General features: G+C 45.5%; 1 protein-coding gene across 1 annotated transcript in view; it reads right to left on the reverse strand.

The window, feature by feature from the left end:
* The window catches only part of E2F3 (E2F transcription factor 3), a 111,276-nt gene extending 84,010 nt beyond the window's left edge, over positions 1-27,266 (reverse strand). Inside the window, exon 1 of the mRNA XM_006860788.1 lies at positions 26,820-27,266. Within this exon, the coding sequence (XP_006860850.1) occupies positions 26,820-27,200 (381 nt within the window). The 5' untranslated portion in view covers positions 27,201-27,266. The remainder of the gene's footprint in view (positions 1-26,819) is intronic.
* Positions 27,267-27,862: the final 596 nt, after the last annotated feature.

Here is a 27,862-nt window from a genome sequence, read left to right on the forward strand (position 1 = left end):
AAGAAGGAGAAAAAAATCGTCACACAAACATGGCAAAAGTCCTCTGGAAAAAAGGGGGTTGTAAACAGTTTCTTTGCTCACTATACAATGAATGAAGAGCCCAAGGAAAGCTTAAGCTTTCAGTCACTAAATCCTACTCTGTGACACTCAGGAACCTCCAAGAGACCAGAGATGGCAGTAGCTGAGTCATGTTAGATGACTCAAAGAAAAGAGCAAAACTTTGAGCGATCGTAACATACTGGAGATGATCTTCTATAAACTCTTGCTGTTACTAGCATTACACTATATGAGCAGTACCTTTATTTGATGGCACCATGTAATGCCACAACACAAATAAGACCATGGGTTTTCTTAATCCTTTCTTGATAAAGAAACTGTATTTAAGGCAGGTTGTCTTTTCTGAAACAGTGGCTCTCACATTTGGGGCATCGGAATCAACTGGAAAGCATGTAAAGCCAGACTGTTGACCTCACCCCCAGAAAAGTGTATTTCCATCAGTCCCCAAGTGATGATGCTGATTCTGGGACCGCACTATTAAAAATCAACCATCAGTCCATTATTAAAATAAAACAAAACAGACCAGAATCTATCAAAGACAAAAGCAAGATATTTATTATATTACAAAATCTTCACCAATTCTGATACAGATACACAAAGGCAGGGGACTGCCTGTTCTCTGCTGTACCCACAGTACCTAGTGTTGTTGTTAAGTGCCGTTGAGTTGGTTCCGACTCATAGCAACACTGTATAGGGCTTCTGAGGAGAGGCTGTTGTGTTTGAACCACTGACCTTACATTTACAGTTCAAAGCAACCATGTGGTTGAGCACTTATCCTGCAGCGCCACACCAGGACTCCAAAGAGCCTAGAACCCCCAGAAAACCCACCACTGTTGAGTTAATTCAAAATCATAGTGACCCTATAGGACAGAGCAGGGTTTCCAAGGCTGTCAATCTTTATGGAAGGAGCCTGACACATCTTTCTCCCATGGAGCAGCTGGTGGGTTTGAACTGCCATCCTTTCTGTTAGTGGCCGAGGGCTTTAACCACTGTGCCACCAGGACTCCTTGAGTTCAGAACAACAACTGACACATATGAGGGCAAGTCTAAAACTATTGCTATAAAAACTGTACTAAACAAGCAAAAAAATTACCAAAATGTGAAGCTATTGTTTCTTAACACACCCTATATCTAGGTTTATACACTTCTGATGGCGATGTTTTCATCTCTCTGACCCTTTGGTGAAAAATTCTACACTCCACAAAACAATAGGCTTATAATAGGGGGCTAGAACTTGCCCAGTGAAGGAGGCTTCCGACGGAGCCTTTGCATCGCATAAGACCATAGGTGGAATCCTGAACCCCACCCAGAATCTTCTGAGATAGGAAATTTCCACTTGAAAGGACAAGCTGACCAGCCTGGAGCGGCCAGAAGAACAGAAGATACTTCTTGAAAGAAAGACCGGCAGGAAAAATCAAAAACAATAATGGCAGTCTGACTGACTACTATAAGAACAAGCAAGCTGTTCGCCCAGGAGCCACCAAAGCAAGTGGGTCTGGTCCCCTCAGAGCAAACCCCCTTCCAAGACTCACGGGGAATACACGAGCAGGCATGTGGTCTGGCTGGTGACCATAATGGTCACTGATAAGGGGAAGTAGGGGAAAAACAGCAATGAAGTTGTGACCTAAGTCAGACCATGTTCAATAGACTCCTGTGAACCCAGGTTGAGACCTGGTTGGCCAGTAGTTGGCAAGACCTGGGGACTCCTGGGCCCAGAAATAGTGACATGGCCACAGAAGACTAGAGCAGAGAGTAAAGTGTCCAGCTGATATGAAGTGAGGGGAGATGTACAAGAACACCCATACTTGCGGATACTACCCACTGGCTTCAATGGATGGAAGATCAGAACTCAACTAGAAGAAGAAAGAAGAGGGGAAAAAAAGGAGTAATCCACTACAATTTGATGAGCTTGACCTATTACTAATGGATGTAGTAGCTCAAAAGAGGGAACACATTTTTACAGTGAGGATCATTCCCACCCCCTTGGTACAGAGGGTTGATAGGGATGGACAATTTAGACACTGGGTACCCAAAATGGGGGGACTACAAATGCAAGAAGTGACTGGCTTACAAGCTTTCAAAAGGGAGCCTAAATCCAGAGAGCGTGGAGGAAGGAAGAATCTCCATTGAGTAGTATCCATCTGTCTGGGCGGGACTCATGAAAGGAGATGGGGATAGCACTCATGTGGCACAATAGTGAATAATTGTTATCAGGACTGACTGTGAGGGTTGGAAATGTAAAGATAGACGTTTTGTAGGAGGGGAGTGGTTGATTTTGCAGTCTAGGAGCAGAGGTCCCTGGGACCATCAAGGGAGAAGAGCAGAGTGCGGGACCCTACCCAGAGAAGTAGTGCCGCCAGAGATGGAGGTAGAGAAGATGACGCGGAGAGATGGAGCAGCTGCGGACTCTGGATTTAGGGAGAGAGAGGTGCTGTGTGTTGAAGGCCAGGGGACAGGCTTGTGAGGTGTATCCTTTGGTTCTTTGATGATGCATGGAGGGGATTGTAATCATGGCAATGAAACTAAGTATGATAGGATGAATGTAAAGCTGGTGTTCTTCTATGTAAACTATCACATAATTCACAACTAAAAAAAAAAAAAAAAAAAAGACACACTTAGTATCCTTGAAAGACTCAACTTGAGTTTCTTTCCAATGTTGTGTTAGAGGAACAAAAAGTCTGAAAGAGCAAGATCAGTGCAGTTGGGTAGATGGGGTAATGTTTCCCTAGGAAATTCTCATAGGACAGCCTTTGCTACCCTTGAAGAATGAGCAGGTCATTGTCACGACGAAAAAAAAAATTCCACGGGCAACTTTCCTGGCTCTTTTCCTCACCAATGTAGTTTTCCATTGTCTTAAACCATCTTCCTCATAAGTCCCCATGTCCATCCTGTGTCCTAGAAAATCTATAAAGATTACACCTAAATCCTAAAACACAGTTGCCATCAATTTCTGAACAGGCCTCTCCTACCTGAATTTCCTCTTTGAGGTCTTTCCAACCTTCCTTAAAATGCTTGATCCACCAAAAACTTTGTTTTATGTGAAATAGCATTCTCAGGAACTGTTGCAAAGCTTCAGAGATTCGTCCACTTGAGTTTTGTGAGAAATCTGATATTACCCCTGACCTCAAAATCATTTTTTTCCATAGCACAAAAAGTATCCCTGGTATGGTGCTATAGGATAAGCACTGTGCTGCTAATCACAAGGTTGGCGGTTCAAACCTACCAGTTAGCTGTTCTTTGGAGACCCTATACAGGGTTGCTATGAGTCAGAATTGACTCCTATGGCATTTAGCAACAACGAGACTAAGACAAGTATATTACTAAGAGAACTTGTTTGCAGACAACCACCAGTGAGCACAGAGACATGTTTTAACACATTTTGTTTGGAATAAACCTGTACAGGTATGAACTACAACCCTACAAGCAATACTTTTTGATTTTTCCTTGTACTAGCTACTCAGTACAGACCTGCTGAGGGAGTCAGATGAATCCACATGACCCAAGGCTGGAATCATGGGCAGTGTGGGGGGTGGATGAGCAAGTGGCTATGAAAGTACCTGTCACACAGGGAGTGCCTGCTCACGACTGAACTGCCCTGGAAGGGAAGCTCATAAGAATACAGGGGATGACTGGGACAGACACTTGGTACAGGGTCACACAGCCAGCCCCCACAGCAACCCTATGAGATAGGCACCTCAGTTTTCCGCAAGAAAGTCACAAAAACTGGCTTCAGAGGGGCAGCGATGCGTCCAACCCAGTCAACTGGGAAGTGGTAAAACTGCAATCAACAACCAACTGCGCTGAGTTGACCTGGGCAGAAGTTCAGTCTGAACCACCTGGCTGCTAAGTCAATGAGAAATGCAAACCTTCCTTGGCCCTCCCTAGAACTGCAGACTTTGATCCTTTCTTCTCTAAGTCACAGAGAGGCTAATACTAATAGTATGTCCAGTCATAAAACAGACTGTTTTTTGTAGGCCTATCCAGACTGAGAGTAGAGAGTCCCAACTCTGGTATTCCACAGGAGGGTAAGACATTCCAAGTTAAAATTAAGTTAGGAGGAATACCTGCTTTTAGAATATATTAAATAAATAGCCACCCCCAAACAGATTAAACTCATTGTCCTTGAGTAGATTCCAGCTGATGGTGACCCCATATGTGTCAGATTAGAACTGTACTCCATAGAGGTTACATGGTTATATTCTTACAGAAATAGACTGCCAAGTCTTTCTTCTTTGGTGCCACTGTGTGGATTTGAGTCATGAACCTTTCTGTGAGTAGCTTCAGTGAGTAGCTGAGTGTAAACCATCTGTGCCACCTAGGGACCTTTATACATTTAAGCTGTACAGCTGACCCCTGAGCAAACTGGCTGAACTGTGAGGGTTCACATCTATGTTGTAAAAAGTGATCTCTCGTGGTTCGTATTTTCATCATATCCAGTGCAGTACCATAAACCCTGACCATCACCATGGAACTCCTACAAAGTGCCACTAGTGATGTTGGAAGCGCTTCCAAGACGCAGAGAAAATCAAGACACTGCAAGAAAAAAAGGAATCACTTGGTATGTGCCGCAGATTGAGGTCTGTAACAGCGGTTGCCAATCATTTCAGGATAAAAGAATCCAGTGTAAGGACCATTTGAAAAAAAAAAATAGAAAAGAGCGAAAAGGGAATTCATGTAGTTGCAGCTACACCAGCAGGTGCAAAACACCTTGCATCTTTTGCAAAGCATCTTTTAATCTTGTATTGAAAAGGCAGCTTGTATGTGGGTGCAGTATATAATACAAATAACACACAAAATATGTGCTAATTGTTATTAATAAGGCTTCCAGTTAACAGAAGGCTATTATTAGTCAAGTTTGGAGTGAATCAAGCTATTAACATGATTTTCTACTTCACGGGGCTGGAGAGGGGCAATGGGACAAGTGCCCCCTGCATTGCTCAAGGGTCAACTTTGAGCATTTAACTTAAATGCTTATTATATGGAGTCCTGGTATGGCAATGTGGGATACAAAACTAGACCACTGTGTGATAAAGCACTGGACTGCAAGGTCGGTTTCAACCTCAAGCCCAGCGGTTCAAACCCACCAGCCTCCTTGGGAAGCCTATAAAGGGTCACTATGAGTGCGAACTAAGTTGAAGACACCTAACAACATACAGCAGATATGTATATGATTCCCTATCTCTGTCCTTTCTTTAAGGTCTAGTTCTGAAGCTCTCTCAACTGGGAACAGAGTTGCCCCCTGGGGACTTTGTACAATGTCTGGAGACGTTTCTGGTTGTCACAGTGGGTGATATTGGCATGTAGTGGGTAGAGGCCAAGGATGCTGTTAAACATCCTACAGTGCATAGGGCAGCTCCCACAACAAAGAATTACCTGGTCCAAAATGTCAAGAGTGCTAAAAAATCCTGTTCTAGCTTAAAACTTCCTAGGACCTTCTTTGTCCTCTGTCCTAAGTTTGGACACGTAAAAATATTCATTACAGCCCTCACAGTCTTGTATCTTGTCTAATAGTTAATAAAGAACATGTTTTACTTCCCCTGTCTCCTGCTGAACTTCAGGAGGGCAAGAAGGCTACCTTAGTCATGTCTGAAACCTCCAGCGTACCAGGAACTGTGTTCTGCACAAAGTGACTGGCCAATGATGTCAATAGGGAATCCCTGAAGGGGTTAAAAAAAAAAAGTGTTGTTAAGTGCCATCGAGTTGATTCCAACCCATAGCGACCCAGTAGAGGGTTTCCAAGGAGCAGCTGGTGAGCTTGAACCACCGACCGACTTTGCAGTCTGACACATTAGCCTACAGCACCACACCAGGACTGCTTTACCAGGTTGTTGTTGTGTGCCGTCGAGTCGGTTCCAACACATAGCAACCCTGTACAGGGGTTCCGAGGCTGTAAGTCATTATGGGAGCAGAAAGCCTCATCTTTCTCTCGCGGAGCAGCTGGTAGTTTCGAACTACTGACCTTGCGGTTTGCAGCCCGATTAGTAACCACTACGCTACCAGACTGCCCTTAATGAGATAATGTTTATATAGGAGACAGACTCAGTGTTCCTAAATTGCTGTGTCCTACCTTTACCAGGTAGGACACAGCAATTTAGGAACACTGAGTCTGTCTCCTATATAAACATTATCTCATTTAATCCTTACAACAACCCTTTGGAGGAGACAGGATCACGATTTCTGATAACATGACATCACTCCTGGTGGTACAGTGGCTAAGCGCTCCACTGCTAACCAAAAGGTCATGGTTCAAACCCACCAGCCACTCTGCAGGAGAAAGATGGGACAGTCCACTCCCATAAAGACTAACAACCTGGAAACCCTATGGGGTAGTTCTACTCTGTCTACAGGTTGGTGTGAGTTGGAATTGACTAGACAGCAGTGGATTTGGGGTTTATAGGTCATACATATAATATGTCAAAGGTCACATGGCTGTCTCATAGCAGAGCACATTTCTGAACTCAAATCTTCATGTCCTACGTTCCTTCCAGTATCCCACCCTGTTGCAACAGGTCTCCAAAGCTGTAAACCTCACTTCCTAGAAACCATTATTCCCAGAGGCAGGGTGTCCGAAACGCTAACAAGGAAAATGGCCACATGAAAGATAGCAAACTTTACCCAGTCAGTATCATCCTCACAATATCTGCTATCCAATATAGCATCAAAGCCAGTCCATTCAAGTAATGCTGCAAATAGGCTTATGTACAAGTTAGGGATACATTTGAAATCCAATTATACTCAACATATCTACTGTAGAGTACTCAAAGATTCATTTTTAAACTTTAATAAAAAGAATTTCTTTAACTCCCTTTTTCCTCCTTTTAAATTATCGGCAAAATCAGCGTATTAGAAATAATGGTGAAAGGGCCATCTCTTAGTGCGGAGCATAATTATGTGATCTTTCTTGATGCACACTCCAGCTGAATCTGCTTGGAGAGGCTGCAAACGGTGGGCTTTCTCAGAGCAGCTAGAAAGGAGCCAGGCACAGACCTGGTTGAGCACACTATAAATAACACCTGACGGCTTGTCTCCGGGAGCCCTGACAGTATCGATCCCCCAAAAATCAACCAGATGAATTTGTCTCGTTTTCATATTACAGAGGGAGAAGTGAAAATGATGAAAGCTTTTTTTGACAACACATTTTTTTTTAAGTCAACTACTATCCATCAACAGGAGTCCTGGTGGCACTGTAAGATAAGCATTGGACTGCTAACTGCAAGGTCTCCAGTTTACACCTCCAGTTGCTCCACAGAAGATGAAACCATCTGCCCTGTCGAGATTTTGTCTTAGAAATCCTGTATAGGATGGCTATTGAGTTGGAAAGGACTTGATGGGCAGTGGGTTTGGTTTTTGGTTTTATGCTTCATCAAAACCTTGACTGTAAATGTTGCTATTGTTAACTGCTATAGAGTCAGTTCCGACCCACAGCGACCCTGTATAAATTTCTGAGGAGCAGCTGGTGAGCTTGAACCTCTAACTTTGCAGTTCAAAGGGCTTTGCAGTCTGGCGCATTAACCTACAGCGCCACAACATGACTCCGTAACTATTATTTGTTGTTGTTGTTGTTAAGTGCCACTGAGTCGATTCCGACCCACAGCGACTCTGTATAGGGTTTCCAAGGAGCAGCTGGTGAGCTTGAACCACCGACCTTGCAGTTCAAGCGACTTCGCTGCCTGACGCATTAGCCCACAGCGCCACACCAGGACTCCGTAACTACTACAGTAAAGCCCTATTTCCAGGTCTCAGTCCCAGGTGTCCCTTGGCATCCCAACCAATTTGTACCAAATCATACTAACCAGTCCCTCCACGTCCTGCACATTACCTCGTCTGTTCTTTCAGTCCCAAGTCACAAATCTTGGGGTCCAAGGTCTTGTTTTTTTCTCCCTTAAACTGCCCTTTTCAGTCACGGTTGCTGCACTGGTTCCAGACTTGTATCTTTATAACACCCCACACTGCACATAGTCAAGTCCCTGGCTTTCTGTCCACTTTGCTACTCATTCCCAGCAGTCTCCGACCTCAGAGACCAAAAAACCTTCCCACTACGATGGGCATGCATCCCACACAACCCAACCCCTGATACTGACGCAAAGAAGGAACTGTGCCAAGCTTACTCTCCTGAGCTTAGATTCTCGAGCACTTGGAAATCGTTTCACCCTTTTGGATTTAAACTTCTTTGGCTTGCTTACCTTGGCAATAACCTGGAAATCCCAAAGTGGGTAGCAGACGGGTAGGTGTGACATACAAACACCGCTGGCCTGGGTCCGAGGTCTGCAGGGATTTTATCTCAAATTGAGGAAGACATTAACCAGGCCATCTGTGTTGTCAACTCTGACTCACAGTGACCCCATGCGTGCCAGAGGAGAATTGTGTTCCATAGGGATCTCGGTGGTTGATGTTGGGGGTAGGGGGATATTGCCAGACCTTTCTTTGGAGGCACCGCTGGGTAGGTTTATCACCCAGGAACTGTGAGGAAGACCTGAAGATAAGCATAATTAATATCAGTCCTGCAGGAGGCGGCTACCTTCATCTGGGCATTGAGCTTCAAGAACCTTTACCTGTGCTCAAGTTCCTACAGCAGCAAACCCAGACTTCCCAGATCACAGCCTCTAGGTGTTTCTCTGATGAGTTCAAGGGGAGCCTGGAAATCTGCATCTGAACAAGTACCACAGGCAATTCTTAGGGTCGGATAAACTTGCGAACCAATGTTTTTGACAGGTTTCTTGAATTCCTAAAGAAACCAAGAAACGAAGCTAACTGCTGTTGAGCCAACTCTAACTTGTGGCAACCCTGCGTGTCTGAGCAGAATGTGTTTGATTATTGGGAAGTAGATCTCCAGGACTGACCGAAACCTCTAACCTTTTGGTTAGCAGCAAACTGTGTTAACTGTTTGCACCACCCAGGGTCTTGGCCCCTACTAGATATTTAATACAATGTCAGCAACCATATGGGAGAAAAACTGAAAATAAATGGAGACTTTGGAGTCAGGTTCCTTGGGTTCAATGTTGGTTGCCCTACTATAAGGAGCTCTGGTAGCGTAGCGGTTATTAATCAGGCTGCAAACCTCAGGGTCAGCAGTTCAAAACTACCAGCTGTTCCGTGGGAGAAAGATACCGCTTTCTGTTCCCATAAAGATTTACAGCCTCGGAAACCGTATACAGGGCTACTATGCATCGGAACAAACTGCACAGCACATAACAACTATAGGTATAGAAGTCCTGGCGTGGCGCCGTGGGCTAATGCGTCAGACTGCAAAGTCATTTGAACTGCAAGGTTGGTGGTTTAAGCTTACCAGCTGCTCTTTTGGAAACCCTATACAGGGTCGCTATGGGTCGGAACTGACTCAATGGCACTTAACAACAACGAGATGCCGCTGCATCTCTGGCTGTAAGTTTTCTCCCGTGAAGAACAAGAATGATAATAAGACCCACTTCACAGGTTTTTCTGTGGATGGAATGTGGTGAGGCACGTGAGGCACTTAGTTTAGAGTTCTCAATACATACAGGCACTCAATAAACATTAGCTGTTAGGAGTCCAGAGATCAGAGACTGCTGAGTGGCAGCTCTTAAGCAAAATCTGGCCTAGAGACACATTTTGTTTGGCCTGCACATTTGTCTTTTGAACTGAGCAAAACATTTAAAAATGGGCATTTTGATAAAGTTGACTATCAGTAATAATAAGCTCTGCCTGACTTCTCCTAGGGGTGGTCACCTGGGGCAAGTAGGTAACATACTCCCTTTCCATGGAACTTCTCTTCTTTATTCAAATACAGTTCCCACTAGCCCACTTACTCTTTGCTCAGCCCTTGTAGGAAAGCAATCCCTATTTTAAAGCAACTTTACTGACGTATCTAACATAAAACCCCAAGATTCCCTATATTAAGTCCAGTCTCCTTTTACGCTAACCTACTTTCTACCTCCCTACCTTTTGTGGCAATAAGCGCTGGTAGCGTAGTGGTTACGAATCGGGCTGCAAACCTCAAGGTCACCAGTTTGAAACGATCAGCTGTTCTGTGGGAGAACGATGAGGCTCTTTGCTTCCGTAAAGATTTACAGCCTCGGAAACCCTGTGCCGGGTCGCTATGAGTTGGAACTGACTCCATGGCACATAACCACCACCTTTTGTGGTAGAGTCCTGGTGTGGCGCTCTGGGCTAATGCATCAGATTGCAGTTGTTTGAACCGCAAGGTTGGTGGTTCAAGCTCACTAGTTGCTCCTTGGAAACCCTATACAGGGTTGCTATGGGTTGGAATTGACTCGATGGCACTTAACCAACCAACCAATCTTTTGTGGCACTGTAGGGTAATTACAAGGTCGGTGGTTCAAACTCACTAGCTGCTCTTTGGGAAAGCTATGCAGGGTCGCTATGAGTTGGACTGATTCCATGGCACTTAGCTTCATAACAACCACCTTTTGCTTGGGGTTACTGGTGTTTCTTAACAACTGGAAGCTCAGCGGTGGAATTCTTGTCCTCCATGCAGTAGACTGGAGTTCTGCTGTGGCGCTGTTGGTTAATGCACTGGACTGCAAAGGCCACTTGAACCAGGAGGCCTGCGGTTCCAGTTCACCAGCTGCTCCTTGGAAACCCTATACAGGGTCACTATGGGTCAGAATCCCACTCGACGGCAATAAATTCGACGGCAATAAATTCGACGGCAACATGCAATAAACCAAGGTTTGATTCCTGCCAGTATACCTCTTGCCACCCTCATTTAACAGTGGAGGCTTACGTGCTGCTATGAAGCTGAAGTGGTTTTGGCAGAACTTCTAGACTAAGATGGAGTAGGAAGAAAGGCCTGGTGATCTACTTCTGAAATCAGCCAATGAAAACCTTATGGATCACAACGTCCCGATCCAAAATTATCATGGGGATGGGGCATTGTGAATAAGATCCCCATGAGTCAGGAGCCGACTCATGGGAGTTAACACCACCACTATCACCGTTGGTTTATGGTTTTCCCAGCCAGGGAAGCTGTTCTACTGAGCCAAATGGTTTCAACAGAGGATGCATGTGAAAATTCCTGTTTTAAAAAACAGCCCTATTTGCACCCCACCCTCAGTGATTTCTAGTCAGTCTGGGGAGGGTACCAGGTATCACTTTTAAAAAGCTACAGATGATTCAAATGTTCGCCTTCCTCATGTGCTCTGAGATTGCCCACCCAGGCACCCTCACACCCCATCTCACCGCCTAACTGGAGTCTGAGGGCTCCCACCTGCTTCTCTTGGCACTTCCTCTCAACACTCTACAGCTGAGGACTAGATGAGTCTTGTCTTTTTCCTGACTCCTGTTTAGTCTTGCTTGAAAAATCAACGTGTGTTTAAAGCTCTTCTCCCCAAACAGAGTGTAAATTCAATGTGGGTGGATCACATTTCATACCTCTTTTGCATCCCCAACAGGACGAGTGGGGTGCCAAGCACGTTGGAGGTGCCTAATGAAAACGCCTTTTCTCAAACAACTGCGAGGCTACACGGTAGAAAGCGCTGCGGGGTCTACACAGCGTTTAGCGTTTGGAAGTCAGTAGAGGGATGGAGTCAAGAACAAAGCCGATCTACACACAGGCCACAGGAAGACACGGTAATTTAGGGGAATCAGGGAGGGCTCTGAGCATGAGGGTCCCTTCCTATGGACCTTGATGGGTAGTAAGGGGTACATAGAGTCAAAGAACCCACGAGGCAAAGGTAATATTGGAGGGGGGGAAAAAAACCAAACAAACACCACAGCCACCTGACACGGAACCATGTCAGGATCTGAGTTGGGAGGAATTGGAGGCAAAACGGGAAAGACAAGATTTCGTCGCACATCGAGCACCAGGGAAAAGGGTTATAATGCATCTGTTAAGTCCCGGAAGGCTACAATTTCCAACATCCAGGTGGAGGGCAAGGTGAGGGGTAAGGGGGAAAAACAGACACAGGAGGAAAAAGTGGGGCCTCCGAGCCTGCCAGGGTCCACGGAGCTCCAAGACTCTGATTCCTGATATTCCGTCTAAAGCCAAAGATTTCTGTACAGAAGAGAAATTCTGTTTATAGAGCAATTCATGTTATTGACACATTTCTCCACAGAAACAAAGGCTTTATTCATGACATTATTGCTACTGATAGTACTATTATAATAAACTTATTCTTCTGACCCTTCCCCTAAGTCACTGGACAGCTTATAGAGATGCAAACATCCCCAAAGACTGCATGAGAAGTACAGTTCACGCCTCTTGTCCTCCATCCCATTTCAGTCATCACTATGGTTAGGCAGGGGCCTGGTTTTAAACGGACATAAAGGGAGTCCTGGTGTGGTGCTGTAGGATAAGCACTGGACTGCTGACCACAAAGTTGGTGCTTCAAACCCACCAACCAGTTCCTCAGAAACTCTATGTAGGGTTGCTATGAATCAGAACAGACCCAAGGCACTTAACACCATGGCAATTTGAAAATAAAAATCATCCAAGGACAATCCAAGAAACCACTGTGAAGGGAAGGATAATTCCATCACCTATTGACTGAATGGAGTCCTGATGTGGCGCTGTAGGATAAGCACTTGACCATAAGGTCAGTTTGATGCACAAGGTTGATAGTTCAAACTCAACAGCCACTCCTTGGAAACCCTATACAGGGTTGCTGAGTCAGAACTGACTCGACGGCACTTAACAATAATCTATTGAATGTACAGTCTTTCCTATGCGCCAGGCACTCATTATTCTAAGGACTTCACAACTAACTCATTTGATTCTCCTGACCTGTAAGGTTGTTAGTGGCTGGTGAGCCAGCCTCGTACTCAATGACCCCCATGTACAATCCCTGTGATTGGTTGTAGATTGGACCGCTATAGTTATGCATGAGGCACATTGTCCAGAAATCAAACCTGGACCTCCTTAGCTTCTAAAGGAGAATTCTACCACTCAGTCACCACTCACTGCTGATTCTGACTCACAGTGCATTACCCCACTGGGTATGAGTAGAACTGCATTCCAGTTTGTTTGTTTTTATTAAGATAAAAGTTTAAGTAGGTGTCTACTTAATAATTTTCATACAAATTGTTCCATGACATCGGAACGTTACTCAGTTTTTTTTAGAATTATGTCAGCATTCTTATTTCCAATCTGTTTGTTCTGTTTCCTTTGATCTTGCTTCCCCACCCCTCCTTGACTCTCATCTTTGCTTACGGAGAAATGCTGACCAGCATTTAAGGAACACATTACTCACAGGTCGTATGATTTATTTTATAATCCAATCTACTGTTTGGCTGAAACGTGACCCCTGGGAGTATTGCCATTTTAAATTAAAAGGCATTTTAGGGTGATTATCTCAGGGGTTCCTCTAGTCTCTAAGTAAGTCTGCTCTTTTTAATGAATTTGAATTTTGTTCTATTCTCTTCTCCCATTCTAACCAGGACATTCTATCGTGCACTTCCTGGTCACAGTGGTGAGTTGTGGTCGCTGGGCACCATCTAGTTCTTCTGGTCTCAGGTGAGAAGAGGCTGTGGCTCTTGGGGGCTACCAGTCCCCGGCATTACTTTCTTTCTTGAGTTTTTGGCTTCCTTCATCCTTTTACTCCAAGAAGTAGAGATCCAAAGTTGTATTTTACATGACAACTTGCGAGCTAAGGCCTCAGACACTACTTAATCAAACTAACGTGTAGAACATTAACTTTATGGGCTATGTTATGCCAATTGACTAAATGACTCCACTAGACTATGCTCCTAAGCCCTTCAACCTAGAAAATGAATTCTACAAATTATCTGATTATGTCTAGAATGTCTCCCTAACCTGGCCACTGTGTGCGTATATTGTTACCTATGAATATATATGGAGTCCTCGCATGGCACTGTGGGTTAATGCACCGGTCTGCAAAGTCAGTTTTAACTGTATGGTTGGTGGTTCAAGCTTACCAGTTGCTCCCCAGAAACGCTACACAGGGTTGCTATGGGTCGGAATGGACTTGACGGCACTAACAACAACATAATATATATGCATCACACACAAACATTATTTACATCTACCTACAGGTACATCTGCTGTGGTGCTGTGGGTTCATGTGCTGGGCTGCAAAGTCGCTTTGAACTGCAAGGTCGGCATTTTAAGCTCACCAGCTGCTCCTCAGAAACCCTATACAGGGTCACTATGGGTCAGAACTGACTCAAAAACAAATACACCTGGAGTGCTGGTGTGGGGCTGCAGGATAATGTACTGGATTGCAAGGTCAGTTTGAACTGCAAGGTTGGCAATTCAAACTTACCAGCTGCTTTTCAGAAACCCTAGACAGAATCGCTGAGTCGGAATCAACTCAACAGCGCTGCACAACAGATACACCTGGAGTTCTGATATGGTGCTGTAGGATAAGCAATGGACTGCATGATTGCCAGTTCAAATCCACTAGCCATTCCTCTGAAACCCTATACAGGGCTGCTATGAGTTGGAAAAGACTCGATGGCACTAAACAACATCATAGACATAACCTATACACGATGCCTCTCCGTGCGCCTTCTTATAGGCATGTCTACCTTCCATAGGATTTCCAATGGTTGAGTTTTCAGAAGCAGCTCACCAGGCCTTTCTTCTAAGGATCCTCCGGTGGAATAGAACTTCCAAACTTTTGGTTAGCAGCCAAGAGTATTTATTAGCCATTTGCACCAGCCAGGGACAACTTTCTGCTTTCATTTTGCAGACAAGGTAATCAGACATAGTCATTAAGTCATTTGCCCAATGTCACACAACTAGTGATGGAGACTAATGAGTGGTTAAGAATAAAAAACCAAGTACCCTGGCTCCATCATTGACAAGAATATTTAGCTGCCCCTTGATTTGCTTTTATGTGGGGAATATGGGTTATGTACCCATGAGGCCCTTATATCCTAGGGGCTGCCCCAGAAAGGCTCAGGTGGGATGGGGTAAAGCCTCAGGGCTGGTTCTATATTCCTGAAACTCCAAAGCATCAGAAACAAGGACGTGCACAATGAGAGTGAGATCTGTAAGTCTCGAGTTCATTACTGTGACCCGGAGTCCAGAGCTACCCTATTTCTTCACCATGAAAACTAGAGCCCAGAGAAGCCCTTCTCAGCAGTCACGTAAGCATACTTGGGAAGAGCTCATGGAATCTCCAGGGTAGCCAAACATGAGTTGGTGGGGGAAGGACCACGGCACTCAGCCTTTCCACTCCCAGAAAGGACTCCACCTGCCAAAGTCTTCCAGAGGAAGTCAGGCTGACTGATAAATACAGGCTCATCCTCAATTGCTACGGAATGCTGCTCACTGGCTGTAAAACAGGGCACCTTCTGGTTTGTGGATTACAGATAAACCCTGTAAGACATACATCGCTGCCCCAGTAAGTTGGTGAATTCCAGCCATGCTAGATTACGTTTCACTTTTAGGGCCTTAGGGTTTGAAGAGATTCTATTTTTAAGCTTTCTCAATGCCACAAGTAAAAGAAGACATTTTAAAGAAATTAGTTCTTGCATTTCGTGGATGATGACTTTCTTTACTAGAGTTAACTTATCAGCCACTTTGTTAAGCCAGAAGGCTTCCTGGAGCTAACCACACAAGAGCACCTTGTCCAATGTTAGGGGGCTCAGACTGGGGACCTCTGAGAACCACAACAATACCTCAAGATGTGGATGGCATAGGACCTAATCTCCAATTCCAGGGCTATGCCATGTCCCTCCTCCTGGAAGAAGTTTCAAAAATCCTCTTCGATTCTATTTTGTATGATTTATTTAGATTCTACTTTTGGGGGGACCAGATATGTCACATCCATCGAAAATAATCAAATTTACAAATAGCAAATGAGGCTTTAAAAATACTACTAGCGTGCATTTATGAGTTAGCCATACCTTCTTGGCTTTTTTTAAATTGCCCTTTTATCTTCACCTTGCATCTAAAGGAATCTCACTTATTTTGCTTCTTTGGGAATGAGTTATGGCTATTGGCCAAATAAACGGTTCAAAGTACACTTCTGTATGTCAATGTTTTTTGGGTTTTTTTTTTTTAAAGTGACCATTCCCAAAGGAAATCTAAAATGTATTATACATATCCTACCCCCAAAAGCAAAACCCCAAACTTGTTAAGTCAATTTTGACTTCATAGGGTCTCCAAGGCCACCATCTTTATAGAACCAGACTGCTGTTATCTTTCTCTTAAGGAGTGAGTGGTGGGTTCAAACCGACTACCTTTCTGGTTAGCATCAGAATATGCTTTAACCACTGCAGCACCATCAGGGCTTCTTTACACACCCTACAACCCTGAAGAAAACCTAAAATCGAAATTATTATTATATATAAGAAAATCACTAGCTATTGACACCAACTCTTAACAACCCCATCCTATCTGTATCAAAGTAGAGCTACACTCCACGGGATTTTCAATGGCTGAGTAGATTGTTGGGCCAAGCATGTTAACCATCATTCATACTCATTGATGTGTACCAACTCACAGCGACCCTGTATAGGATTTCTGAGAGTGGCTGGTGGGTTTGAACTGCTAACCTTGCAGTTTCAAGTCTGGTGCTTATCCTACAGCACACACCACACCAAGTCTCATTTGCATTACCTACTCCAATTTTCTTAGATAGGCCATACATACAAAGCATAACCTTCCCTTGGTGACTGGGGTTTCTTAAAGCATCCGCACTTTCGGTCTGGCTTTGTTATTAGCTATTTTTTGACCTGGAATAAGTACTTTAGCCATATTGGGCCTAAGTCACCTCTCTTGCAAAATGATGGGGGCTGAGTCAGATGGCAATTTTGGTGCTTCAAAGCTCTCAAATGTATGACTTGATATATCATACGACTCCTAGCGTGGAGTTGTAGGATCAGCACCGGACTGCAACCCACAAGGTTGGTAGCTCAAACCCACTAGAATATAGACGGTTGGTATGAGTTGGAACTGACTTGATTTAACACTTAACAAGGCAAAACCTTTTTTTTTTTTTTACAAAGGTCAGTTGTAAAATTGACTCTGATGCATGGTGACTCCACGTGTGACAACGTAGAACTGTGTGCCAGAGAGGGTTTACAAAGGCTGAGTTTTCAGTGAATGGGCAGGTGTTTCTTCTAATGCACTTTTTTTAAAAAAAGAAAGATACGTTTATTATAAGTACAGACATTCTTACAGAAAGAGGCCATCCAACTTTGGAAAGATACATGGACTTCTTTTTGGGTTTTTTTTCAGTTTTTTATTGTGAATTGAGTGATTCTTTACATAGGAGAACATCAGTTTACACTCATGGTTTCGTTGCAATGATTATACAATCTCCGTGCACCATTGTTCAACACTATTTGCTTGTATTCCCTTCTATTTGTTTGTTTTGTTTTGGATGTACACAAAAACACTCAGGAATATATAATCATTTAAACAACCAAAGGCCTGCCTTCTGGCTGCCAGCACACAGCCTTTCTCTTTCCATGAGTCCAGAGTCCTTAGCTGCTCTCTCTCTCCATGTCCTCATCTCTGTCTCCATCTCTGGTGTTGCTGCTTCTCCGGAGAGGGTCCCGCATTCCGCTCATGCTCTTCTCCCTTGATGGTCCTGGGGTCCTCTGTTCCTGGAATGTAAGATGAACTACTTCCCCCTTTTTATTACAAAACGTCTACCTTTACAAACAGACAGTCATGATAACAGTTACTCACTACTGAATGAAAAAAAATCTTATCCCCATCTCCCTTTACCAGACCCATCTAGACAAGATGAAAACTATTCACTGGGGATTCCACCTTCCTACGCATACTCTGAAACTAAACTCCCTATTGAAAACTTGTAAGCCAGTCACTTCGTGCCTTTATAGCGCCCCCATTTTAGGTAGCCAGTGTCTTAAGTTGCCTGTCCCTATCAACCCTATGTAAAGAGGGGGTAGGATGAGAGGATTTCTTCCCTCTCCGTTGGTATTTTGGGCTACTACATCCGTAAATGTAGGTCAAGTTCATCAAACTGTAGCAATTTACAGTTGTTTCCTTTATCAGATTTTTTTATCTTCTTCTAGTTGAGTTGTGATCAAGCCATCAAAGTGAGGTCAAATGAGTACTGGCATCTCCTTTCACTTCATACTGGATGCTTCACTCTCAGCTCTAGCCCTCTGTGGCTATGTCCTTGACCATGGGCTCAGGAGTCCCCAGATATCACCACACTTCAGACCAACCAGCTCTTCCCCTTCTCTGTGTCATCTCCAGGTCGATGGGGGTCTATGGAATGTGGTTGAACTCACCCCATATCTTCATTATTGCCTCTTACCCGCTTCCACTTACCAGTACACCAACGTAGTCGCCAGCAAGCTTACATGCCTGCTCGTGTGATCCCTTTGAGTTTCAGTCTTAGAGGGGGGGTTGTCCTGAAGCGAATTGGTCCAAGGTATCTTTGGGTAGACTCGAACTACCAACTTCTGGGTTAGCAGCTGAACGCATTAACCAATTTACACCACGCAGGAGGCTCCACTTTTTCTTAGGGACCTTGTTGTTACGTGTTAAGTTCTGACTCACAGAAACCCTGTATGGGGTTTCCAAGGAGCAACTGATTTAACTGCTGACCTTGCAGCTCAAACTGATTACAATCCAGTACTTATTCTACAGTGCCATACCAGGATGTTGCCTAGGCACTACAAATGGCCCCAGTCAATTATGCTAAAGGAACAGACAGCAAAATACAGTTAATAGTTTTATATATATTACTCTTTTTATAAAAGTTGTACCAGCCAGTCACTTCACAGTATTATCAATCCCCAAATGACATTTGCCCTGGCCTCAGTTTACAAATCTGAGCAGTGACCTGAATTGTTCAGGTTCTCCAGCAAAGCAAAGTACGTTGGGCATCATCATTTCTCATTCAGAGTTATATTGTAGATGACTGGGGCAGTCTCAATGCTGGAGGGAAACCCAGATTGCATTCTTATATGTACACATTCTTTGAATTGACATCGTTTTTGACAGGAAGCGACCCTGTATATAAGGTTTCCTAGGGAGTTGGCTGGTGAGCTTGAACCGCCAACCTTGCAGTTCAAATCAAACTTGCAGTCCAGTGCATTATCCCACAGCACCACACTAGGATTTTGAAGCAAAAATGAGAATAGAAAATGCACTCTGCGAGTTATCCATGTATATTAATTCGGCAGACCCCAATACTCCAAGGTTCTGATCCCTGCCTCAGTTGTCTGGGAACCTTGTTTCTGTTATGTAACCTCTTGTATGTAAGATGTACTTCCCAAGTCACACTTTAAACCAGCGTAGGAGGAAGAAAATACCATTAGTGGTTTCCTATATTGACTTTTCCCAGTTACCTTCCTTTCTTAATCCCATGAAAAATGATTAGTAGAAAAGGGCTTTTTAGCAATTTAAATGCAGTCTTTGAAACACTATTTTTAAGCTACTAAGAGGCATGGAAACACGCATTTAACCGCATGCTTAGTACCTCAAAGAATTCATGGAAGCGTTCCTCTTTAAAAAAAAAAAAAAAGAAAAGAAACAGAAAATCTGGTAAAAACCCAACTCTACTTTTTTTGCCATGGGAATTGGTGAAGAGCTTGATTTCATGAGCACAGACACTTGAAGATTTTCACTCATCCTAGTTAAGAAAGCCAGTATAAAAGATAGTGACAAACTAGACTTTGCCTATGAATGAAGTGACTTAAAATCCCAACTGGAATGGAAAGATTCTTCATACCAATGAACAACTTTGTTTCCTTGGTGTACTGGTGTTGTTGTTAAATGCTGTCAAGTCAGTTCGGATCCATAGTGACGCTGTATAGGGTTTCCAATGAGTGGCTAGTGAGCTTGAACCACTGACCTTGTGGTTCAAACTGACTTTGCAGTCCATCGCTTAACTCACAGCGCCACACCAGGACTCCACTGGGTTGATAACGTGAGAAATTTAGACACTGACTATCAAAAATGGGGAAGGGAGAGCTAAAAGGCATAAAGTGTCTGGCTTACAAGCTTTCAACGAGTGTGTTTAGTTGCAGAATGGGGGTAGTGACACATAGAGAGCAGAATGGATAAGAAAACAAGATCCTTCAATATCAATATGCTGTCTATAAGAGACATCAAAAAGATGGAGAAAACCTAAATGCCTAACAGCAGAAGAATGGTTGAACAAACTCTGGTACATACACAATGGAATACTACAAAACGTTGAAGAATAATGATGCATCTGTGAAACACCTCACAACATGGTTGAACCTAGAGGACATTATGCTAAGTGAATTAGTTAATCATAAAAGGACAAATGTAAAAAGTTTTAAAAAAGTTTTTATAAAAGAAGCATTCTATGATGTTTAAGGGGGAAGAGGGGGAGGGAAAATTATTCACAAGCTACAGGGTTGTTGTTGTTAATATCCGTCGAGTCGTTTCCAAACCATAGCGACCCTGTACAGGGTTTCCGAGGCTGTAAATCTTTACGGGGGCAGAACGCCTCATCTTTCTCCCGTGAAACAGCTAGTAGTTTTGAACTGCTGGCCTTAAGGTTTGCAGCCCGATTCGTAACCACTACGCTACCAGAGCTCCTTGGCTACACGGTAAACATATGTTAACATGGGTGACAGGGCAAGCAATATACAACAAGAGGAAGGTTTGCCGAGGAGAGATGATGGTAGCAGGAGACAGAGGAAGGAATGCAATAAAGTGAACAGAGGTAAATGCTGATAACTGTTGGTACATGGAGGGCATTGCAACCATGTACTGTAGCAAGCTATAGGATTTGTTGAATGTAAAACTCATGATCTGCTCTATAAACCTTCACTGAATTCACACTAGGAAGTTGGGAAGAAGAAAAAATGGAATGGGCGTTGGTTAGTTAGGGAAAGGGAATGTACACTGGGCATAAATATGGAGTATTTATCAATCAAATTAAGTTAGAAAATCAGCCAGAAAATTATGCCTAATATTGGAAGCTATTTGCCATATGGGTCTAAGTCCCTTAGAGAGGGGTTAAAGGTGTGGATGGTTTTCTAGCAGAGCAATAAGGGCAGAAAAATCAAAGAAAACTACTGTTAGACTTCTGAGGTGGTGGTGGTGGTGTCATGGAGTCAGTTCCAACTCATAGTGACCCTGTACAGGGTTTCCGAAGCTGTAAATCTTTACGGGAGCAGAAACCTCATCTTTCTCCCACAGAGCAGCTGGTAGTTTCAAACTGCTGAGCTTGAGGTTCACAGCCTGACTTGTAACTACTATGCTACCAACAGCTCCTTTAGACTTCTGAGAAACAAGCATAAAGGCAACTTTTGCCCCCAGTCTTTCAATCTGCAGGTGCTGTTACTTATTCACATCTAAGCTTGGAGTATTATTTTCTGTTTTCAAGTTAGTGTTACATAGCACCACGTTAATCTCAGAACATACTCTCCCCCAAGCACTACACAAGGTGATGATTTATAGAAACACAAGCCTGGGTTCTTTGGTGCCACATTTAGGGGTGCTTTGCTTTAGAGGATGATTAGAATGGTGCCCTTGGTACTGATTACAGCAGTGCTATTTGTATGGCCCCAGTCTGGGCACTGCATTATACTAAAACTTCCATTTTGGGGTTTGCAGTGACTGAAAATTCTGTCCCAGCTCAAACTTGGCATCAACCATTTATCTCAGCAGAAGCCAGATTACTGAGTACAGAACCACAGGAACCTGGCATTTTCCTTCTCTTACACTGGTTCAGGAAAAAAGGAGACCCTGCTGAAATAGCGCCTATGGTTCCTTCCTTCTCACACTAACTAACATTTCAAGCACTGAGGGTTCTCTCTCCAATGATAACTAGCAGCTTGCTATGACTGGATTAAATGAAATCAGATGTGATAGGCCACTGTCTCTTGCATTAATAGATCCCCAATTTTCTAGAACTAGAAGGAAATCCTTTTAGCTTCGTTTTTAGAAGGAATGGGCAGGAAATGATGGAGCCCCCCTTCTGCTTCACTGAATAACACTCTGACTTTGGCTTCTCCAGAATTCCTCCTAGCGTGTGTCTCTGACATGGTGAAGGTGGGAGTTCAGTTCTAACAAAAGCCACTAAGCACAGACTGCATCCAAAAGTTGGCAGGTCCAAGGAAGGAGTGGAACACAGGCAAAAAAGTGAGGCTGAGTTGACCTAAATTTGTCACAACTCAAAAATACATGCTCAGGCAACCCAGTGCCACCCTCTCTATATGAGAAAGCTTTTACTCTTTTACCCACTGCTAGAATGGCAGTACTTTATATACTTAAAAACAGCAAAACAAAACCCAAGTTAATTAGGCAGAAAGAATACATTATTTTTTTAAATAGCCCCTTGGAAAACTTTTAGCCACTTTGCTCATATTTGTAAATAAAGGGGCAGCATACATAAGCATCTAGTCACACAAAAATTAGTGATTCTATTTAGGAAGTAAGGTGCTTTGGTAGCGTAGTGGTTACGAGTTGGGCTGCTAACCTTACAGTCAGCAGTTCGAAACTACCAGCAGCTCTGTGGGGAAAAAGATGAGGCTTTCTGATCCCATAAAGATTTACAGCCTTGGAAACCCTGTACTGCGGGGAAAAAGATGAGGCTTTCTGATCCCATAAAGATTTACAGCCTTGGAAACCCTGTACTGCGGGGAAAAAGATGAGGCTTTCTGATCCCATAAAGATTTACAGCCTTGGAAACCCTGTACAGGGTCAATATGGGTCAGAACTGACTTCATGGAACTTAACAACAACAACATATATGAACGTAGTGGTTATGAATCGGGCTGTGAACCTTAATTTAAAGTCAGCAATTCAAGAAAGAAGAGGCTTTCTGCTCGGTAAAGATTTACAGCCTCAGAAACCCTGTGCAGGGTTCGCTATGAGTTGGAACTGACTCCACAGCACATAACAACAACAGCAACATGAGTCCTGGTGTGGCACTGTGGGCTAATGCGTCAAACTGCAAAGTCATTTGAACTGCAAGGTTGGTGGTTCAAGCTCACCACCTGCTCCTTGGAAACCCTCTACAGGGTCACTATGGGTTGGAATCAAGTTGATGGCACCTAACAACAATATATGGTCTTACATTATTTCTCCAACACAGAAAAGAACATTTGTGACTACTAGTTTTATTGGGTATCTCTTTGCTAAGTGTTTTGCATCTATTATCATATTTAATCCCTACCAAAAAAAAAACCTATTAAAGATTAATACTGCTGCTGTCCCTATATTACAGAGGAGCAATGTGAGTTGCCCGAGATCATTGTTGTTGTTGTTGTCATGTGCCGTGGAGTCAGTTCCAACTCATAGCGACCCTGTACAGGGTTTCCAAGGCTGTAAATCTTTACAGGAGCAGAAAGCCTCATCTTTCTCCCCTGGAGCAGCTGGTAGTTTCAAACTACTGACCTTGCAGTTCGCAGCCTGATTCATAACCACTACGCTACCAGAGCTGCCAGAGATCATACAACTTGTAAATGAGAGAAATCATATACAGCTAGCTAGTAAGATGGTATGTCCACTGTCATGAGCTGGTTCTGACTCATGGTGACCCCGTATAGAGTTTCCAAGGCTGTAAATCTTGATGAAAGCAGGCAGCCTCATCTTTCTTCTGCAGAGCCATGGGTGGGGTTCAAACATCCACCTCAGGTAAGCAGCCCAGCACCTAACCCATTGTACCACCAGGACTGCTAGTAAGATGGCATTCATGACGTTCTTTTCCCATTAAAAAAAGGGAAAGAATTCACTTCTGGTCAGGTTGTTTGATGCTGTGGAGACAGAACTTGGAGCTCTAAACCTCCTAAACAAGAGTTCTCAACTTCTTGTTTAAATCGTCGCTGGTAGCATAGTTGGTTACGCGTTTGGCTGCTAACCACCAAGTCAGCAGTTCGAAACCACCAGCCTTTCACAGGAGAAAGATGAGACGTTTCCTCTCCTGTAATGATTTACAGTCTCAGAAACTGTACACAGGGTCACTATGAGTGGGAACAAACTCAATAGCACCCAAAAACCGTCTATGCTCAGTCACTTAGCTGTCAACATTGAGTCCTTCTTACTTACACAAAGGATAGCAACACAATTCCAGGACTTAAAGAAGGGTTTAATATAATACTGATAAATAAAATACTAAATCAACATGTGTATTTTACAATTCCCCTCTCCCCAGAAAAAAACAGGTCTTAAAAAGTTTAGGTTAACCAATTTCGTTTAGGTTTCGCAAAGAGTGAACTCTTAATGTACAAATGCTTCTGAGTATGTATTCAAGTAACATTTCTCTTCTTGTAATGAAAAAACATTCATTACAAAATGACATATAGTCTTGGAATAATAATCTCATGGGAGAGAGGACAGAGTTGACATAATTTGGATGATGGTGAAGGTAATTTTTATACTCTGAACACTTAAATACAATGAACTATGTATAAATTTGGCCAGTCTTGGAGTCCTGACCCACCAAGAGCTCCAAGATTAAAAAAAAAAAAAAAAAAAAGGCAATTTGATGTTTTCACAATTTCTAATGATAAAAACTAGCCCCATAGATCTGAACCCTATCCAAGAAGTATGTCAATAGCTGGTTGTTTCAGGTTAGGTTTATGATATAGTAACAGAACTGTGTAGGGGGTAAAATATGTTAAAACATGTCCAAGCGTGTTTTGGTCAAGTCAGTAATAGTACTTAATGCTAATAAAACCACAGAATAGTCTTGTGATTAAGAATACCGCACACGGGATACTATATGCACAAGCAAGTACTATACTTCGTTTCCCCCCTGCTGGCAGACCCTAGTTATTAAAACCAAGAGCTTCTTTGAGACTACATCACAGATCCACAGTTAAGTACCTCTGGGGCTAGAAAGCATTGAAGCGCCAACCAAGGGGAGGAAATTGGAAACAGTCAGGAAATAAAAATTCGAATTATTCCAAACCCCATCCCATTTCCCAAAGTGCTGTCTGGGTGCATAATTTTTAAAAGATCCCCCGCAGAATCTTGATTCTCAAAAAATATATATATATATACTAAATACAATAAACCCATTTGAAGCTGAGACAAGGTGAGGTCAACGACTGGTGATATCAACCATTTATCTAACAGATTCAGGTTCTGGTCTGGTCTGGTCCGGGCCAAGCCTCACCACGAGGGTGAAGACAGGAGGTATGGAGGAGGGGAATGAAGGAGAGAAAAGGAGAACGGAGAAGACCTCCCGGCCACACTTCTTTCTAGTATCAACAAAAAAGGAAGCCGTATACTGACCTAAATCATCTCTCATAGGCGCTTTATAAATTACAGGGACAAAGGGTGGGGGTGGCGGGTGGCCTGGGAATCATACAGACACCCTACACTCTGACCCGCCCCCTCCCCCTCCAGTACAAGGGAAGGGAGACAGAAAACAGAGCTCAACTCGGCCATTGGCGAGAGCCCCCCCTCCGGTTTTCAATCGCCCATCCATCAGCCCCCAGGAAAAAATACACAGAAACACCATACCCACCCCCTGGGGCAGACACTCCTGTCCAGAGGTTCCTAGAACCAGAGGCCGGGGCATTTACTTAGTTAGATTTTTCTTGCTTACTCATTTCCCTCAAGCACCCAACCCCCGTTGCCACTCCAAAACCCCGCTCAACCGCCTACCCTCAGGGCTCCAGCCCCCCAACACGATCCGGTGCCCCTGCCGTAGCAGCAGCCCCCACGCCGTCCCGGTCACTAACCTGCTGCTGTAAGGGCATTTCCGAAACCAGCCTGGCTCCGGAGCGAGGTGGGGGGGCCGGCTGGAGAGGGGGCCCGGAGGGCCGAGCAGACCAGCGGCGCCGGGCAAGGGCGGGCGCCGGGGGCGCGGGTGGGGGTGGGGAAGAAAGGGAGGGTGGCGGTGCCCGGGGCGGGTGCGAGGGCGCCGGGACTGTCCCAGGCCGGGGAGCCGGCAAGCAGGAGGAAGTGGGTGCCCCCCTCTCCCCTTCCAGCGCCCCCTCCCGCCGCCTCCTCCCTAGTCACAGGCGCGTCCTCCGCGCACGTGTGCGAAACGTCACCGGCGGGTCCCGGGGAAAGGGACAGACCCAGGCGGCGGGACGGGAACCCGGCTGCCCCCGCCCTCCTTCGCCGGGGGGCGGGGAGGGGGACAGGGCGGGGAAGGAAGGAGCAAGGGGAGAGGCGGGTCAAGGGCAGGCCCGGGGCCGGTTAGGAAGGCCTGGGCGCTCGGGCCACGCGGGCGGCGCTGCAGCCAGGATGCGCCCAGGCCGGGGCGCCAGGCCACTAGCCCCTCATCCTCAGACAACCTACACCCCAGCTCGCACCCTGCTTCCAGCTCCACATCCTCCACGCTCTTCCAGCCCCTTTGTTGCTGAGAGTTACAAATCCCAAAATGTGTCAAGCGCAGCCCAGCAGAGCCCCTGCGCTCCGACCAGGCTTGAGGGACCCCAGCCCAAACACGGGCCTCCAAGGCCCGCTGGAGGCGATCACCCCAACAGTCCCCCTGGTTTCCACCCCCGGGGATCCCCCAACACCCCAGTTCACTACTCCCTCCCCCACCCCCTTCTCCATCCGGGGCGTGACCCCTTCCTACGCTCCGAGAAAGAGGAAGCTTCGAGTTGGAAGGGAGGGGAGAGTGGGGGTAGGGAAAAGTGTAGAAAAGAAGAGGGGGGACGCAAAAAGTTTTCCAGTGTTTGATGTGGTCGCCGCCAAGGCAATCCCCGCTGTTCTGCCAGCCTTACAGAGTCCCCCCGACCCTTCGGGCACTGGGAGAGGAAGCATAACAATGTCTAACAATGAACCTCTGTTGGAGGGGCAGTCACAGAGGCCCACTGCACTCGGTCCCGCACTCCCACGGGGCGGCCCGTAGCGCGCCCCACCACCCCGCACGGTGTAAGCCCACCTCCCGCCCGTGCTAGAGACCGTGGGGGTCGGAGGGTATTACCGGAGGGCCGCCGCCGCTGCCGCCGCGTCCCAGCGCTGGTGGCTGCTGCAGCAGCCCGGCTCTGCTGGAGGGTCCGTGCGGCGTGGTGTAGAGGAGGCTGCCGGCGGTCTGCTCCGCGCCGGGGGCACAGGGGAGGAGGGGGCCGGCGGCGGGGCCGCCGCTTTGGAGGGAACAGGAGGTGGTGGAAGTGTTCGTGGTGAGGATCTGGATGTATGCGCCCGGGGCGGCGGCGGCTGCGGCGGCGGCGGGGAAGCCCGGGCTGGCTAGCAGTGCCCTTTTGTCCATGGAGGCTGCAGCGGCGGCGGCGACGACAGCCGCCCCTTCCCCACCCCCGGCGGTCACCAGGTACTGCTCCAGGGCGGGCTGGATCCCCTTTCTCATCTCTCGCTCCTGCTCTTTTTATTGTTACGGTATATTAATGTATTGCTTTCAATTTCTTTATTATTTGCAGCTGGAGTTTTCAAGTCTCTCCTCCCCGCCCGGGCGCTTCCGAGCCCCCTCTCTCTCTTTTCTTTTTATTTTTCCGCAACGAATGGGCCCCAGGGGCCAAAAATAATCGGGGCCTTGGAGAGAGGAGGGTCCCGGTCGCACGGATATCGAGCCCCGAGGGAGGATGGAGGCTTCTGGGGCAGCCGATGCAACGGATTGCGAGGCGGCGGCAGCAGCCCGGGTGCTGCGGCCGGCAGCTGAAAAATGGCTCCAGGAAGCTGCTGCTGACAATGAATGAAGGGATACGGTTTACGCGCCAAGGTCCTCCCGCGAAACTCAGATTTCCCGCCGGCTTTTCAAACCATATTTGCATATCCCCGCCCCACAACCTGCCGTGGACCGTTCCCTTAGCCCATTGGGTCTCTGTCGCCTTACTTCAGTCCCAATCGTGGAGCCGGGCCGCGACTTGCTGGTTTCCATTGGCTAGCGCGCATTATGGTTACCGAGGTGACAGGGCCTATTTGCATACGTCTCTCTGATTGGCGGGAGTCGGAGTAGGATTCTTTTTGGGGGGGTGGAAGGTGGGGCAAAACCTTTCCTTCGCTCCCACGGAA

Source organism: Chrysochloris asiatica, unplaced genomic scaffold, assembly GCF_000296735.1.
Source record: "Chrysochloris asiatica unplaced genomic scaffold, ChrAsi1.0 scaffold00040, whole genome shotgun sequence".
Lineage (NCBI taxonomy): Eukaryota > Metazoa > Chordata > Mammalia > Afrosoricida > Chrysochloridae > Chrysochloris > Chrysochloris asiatica.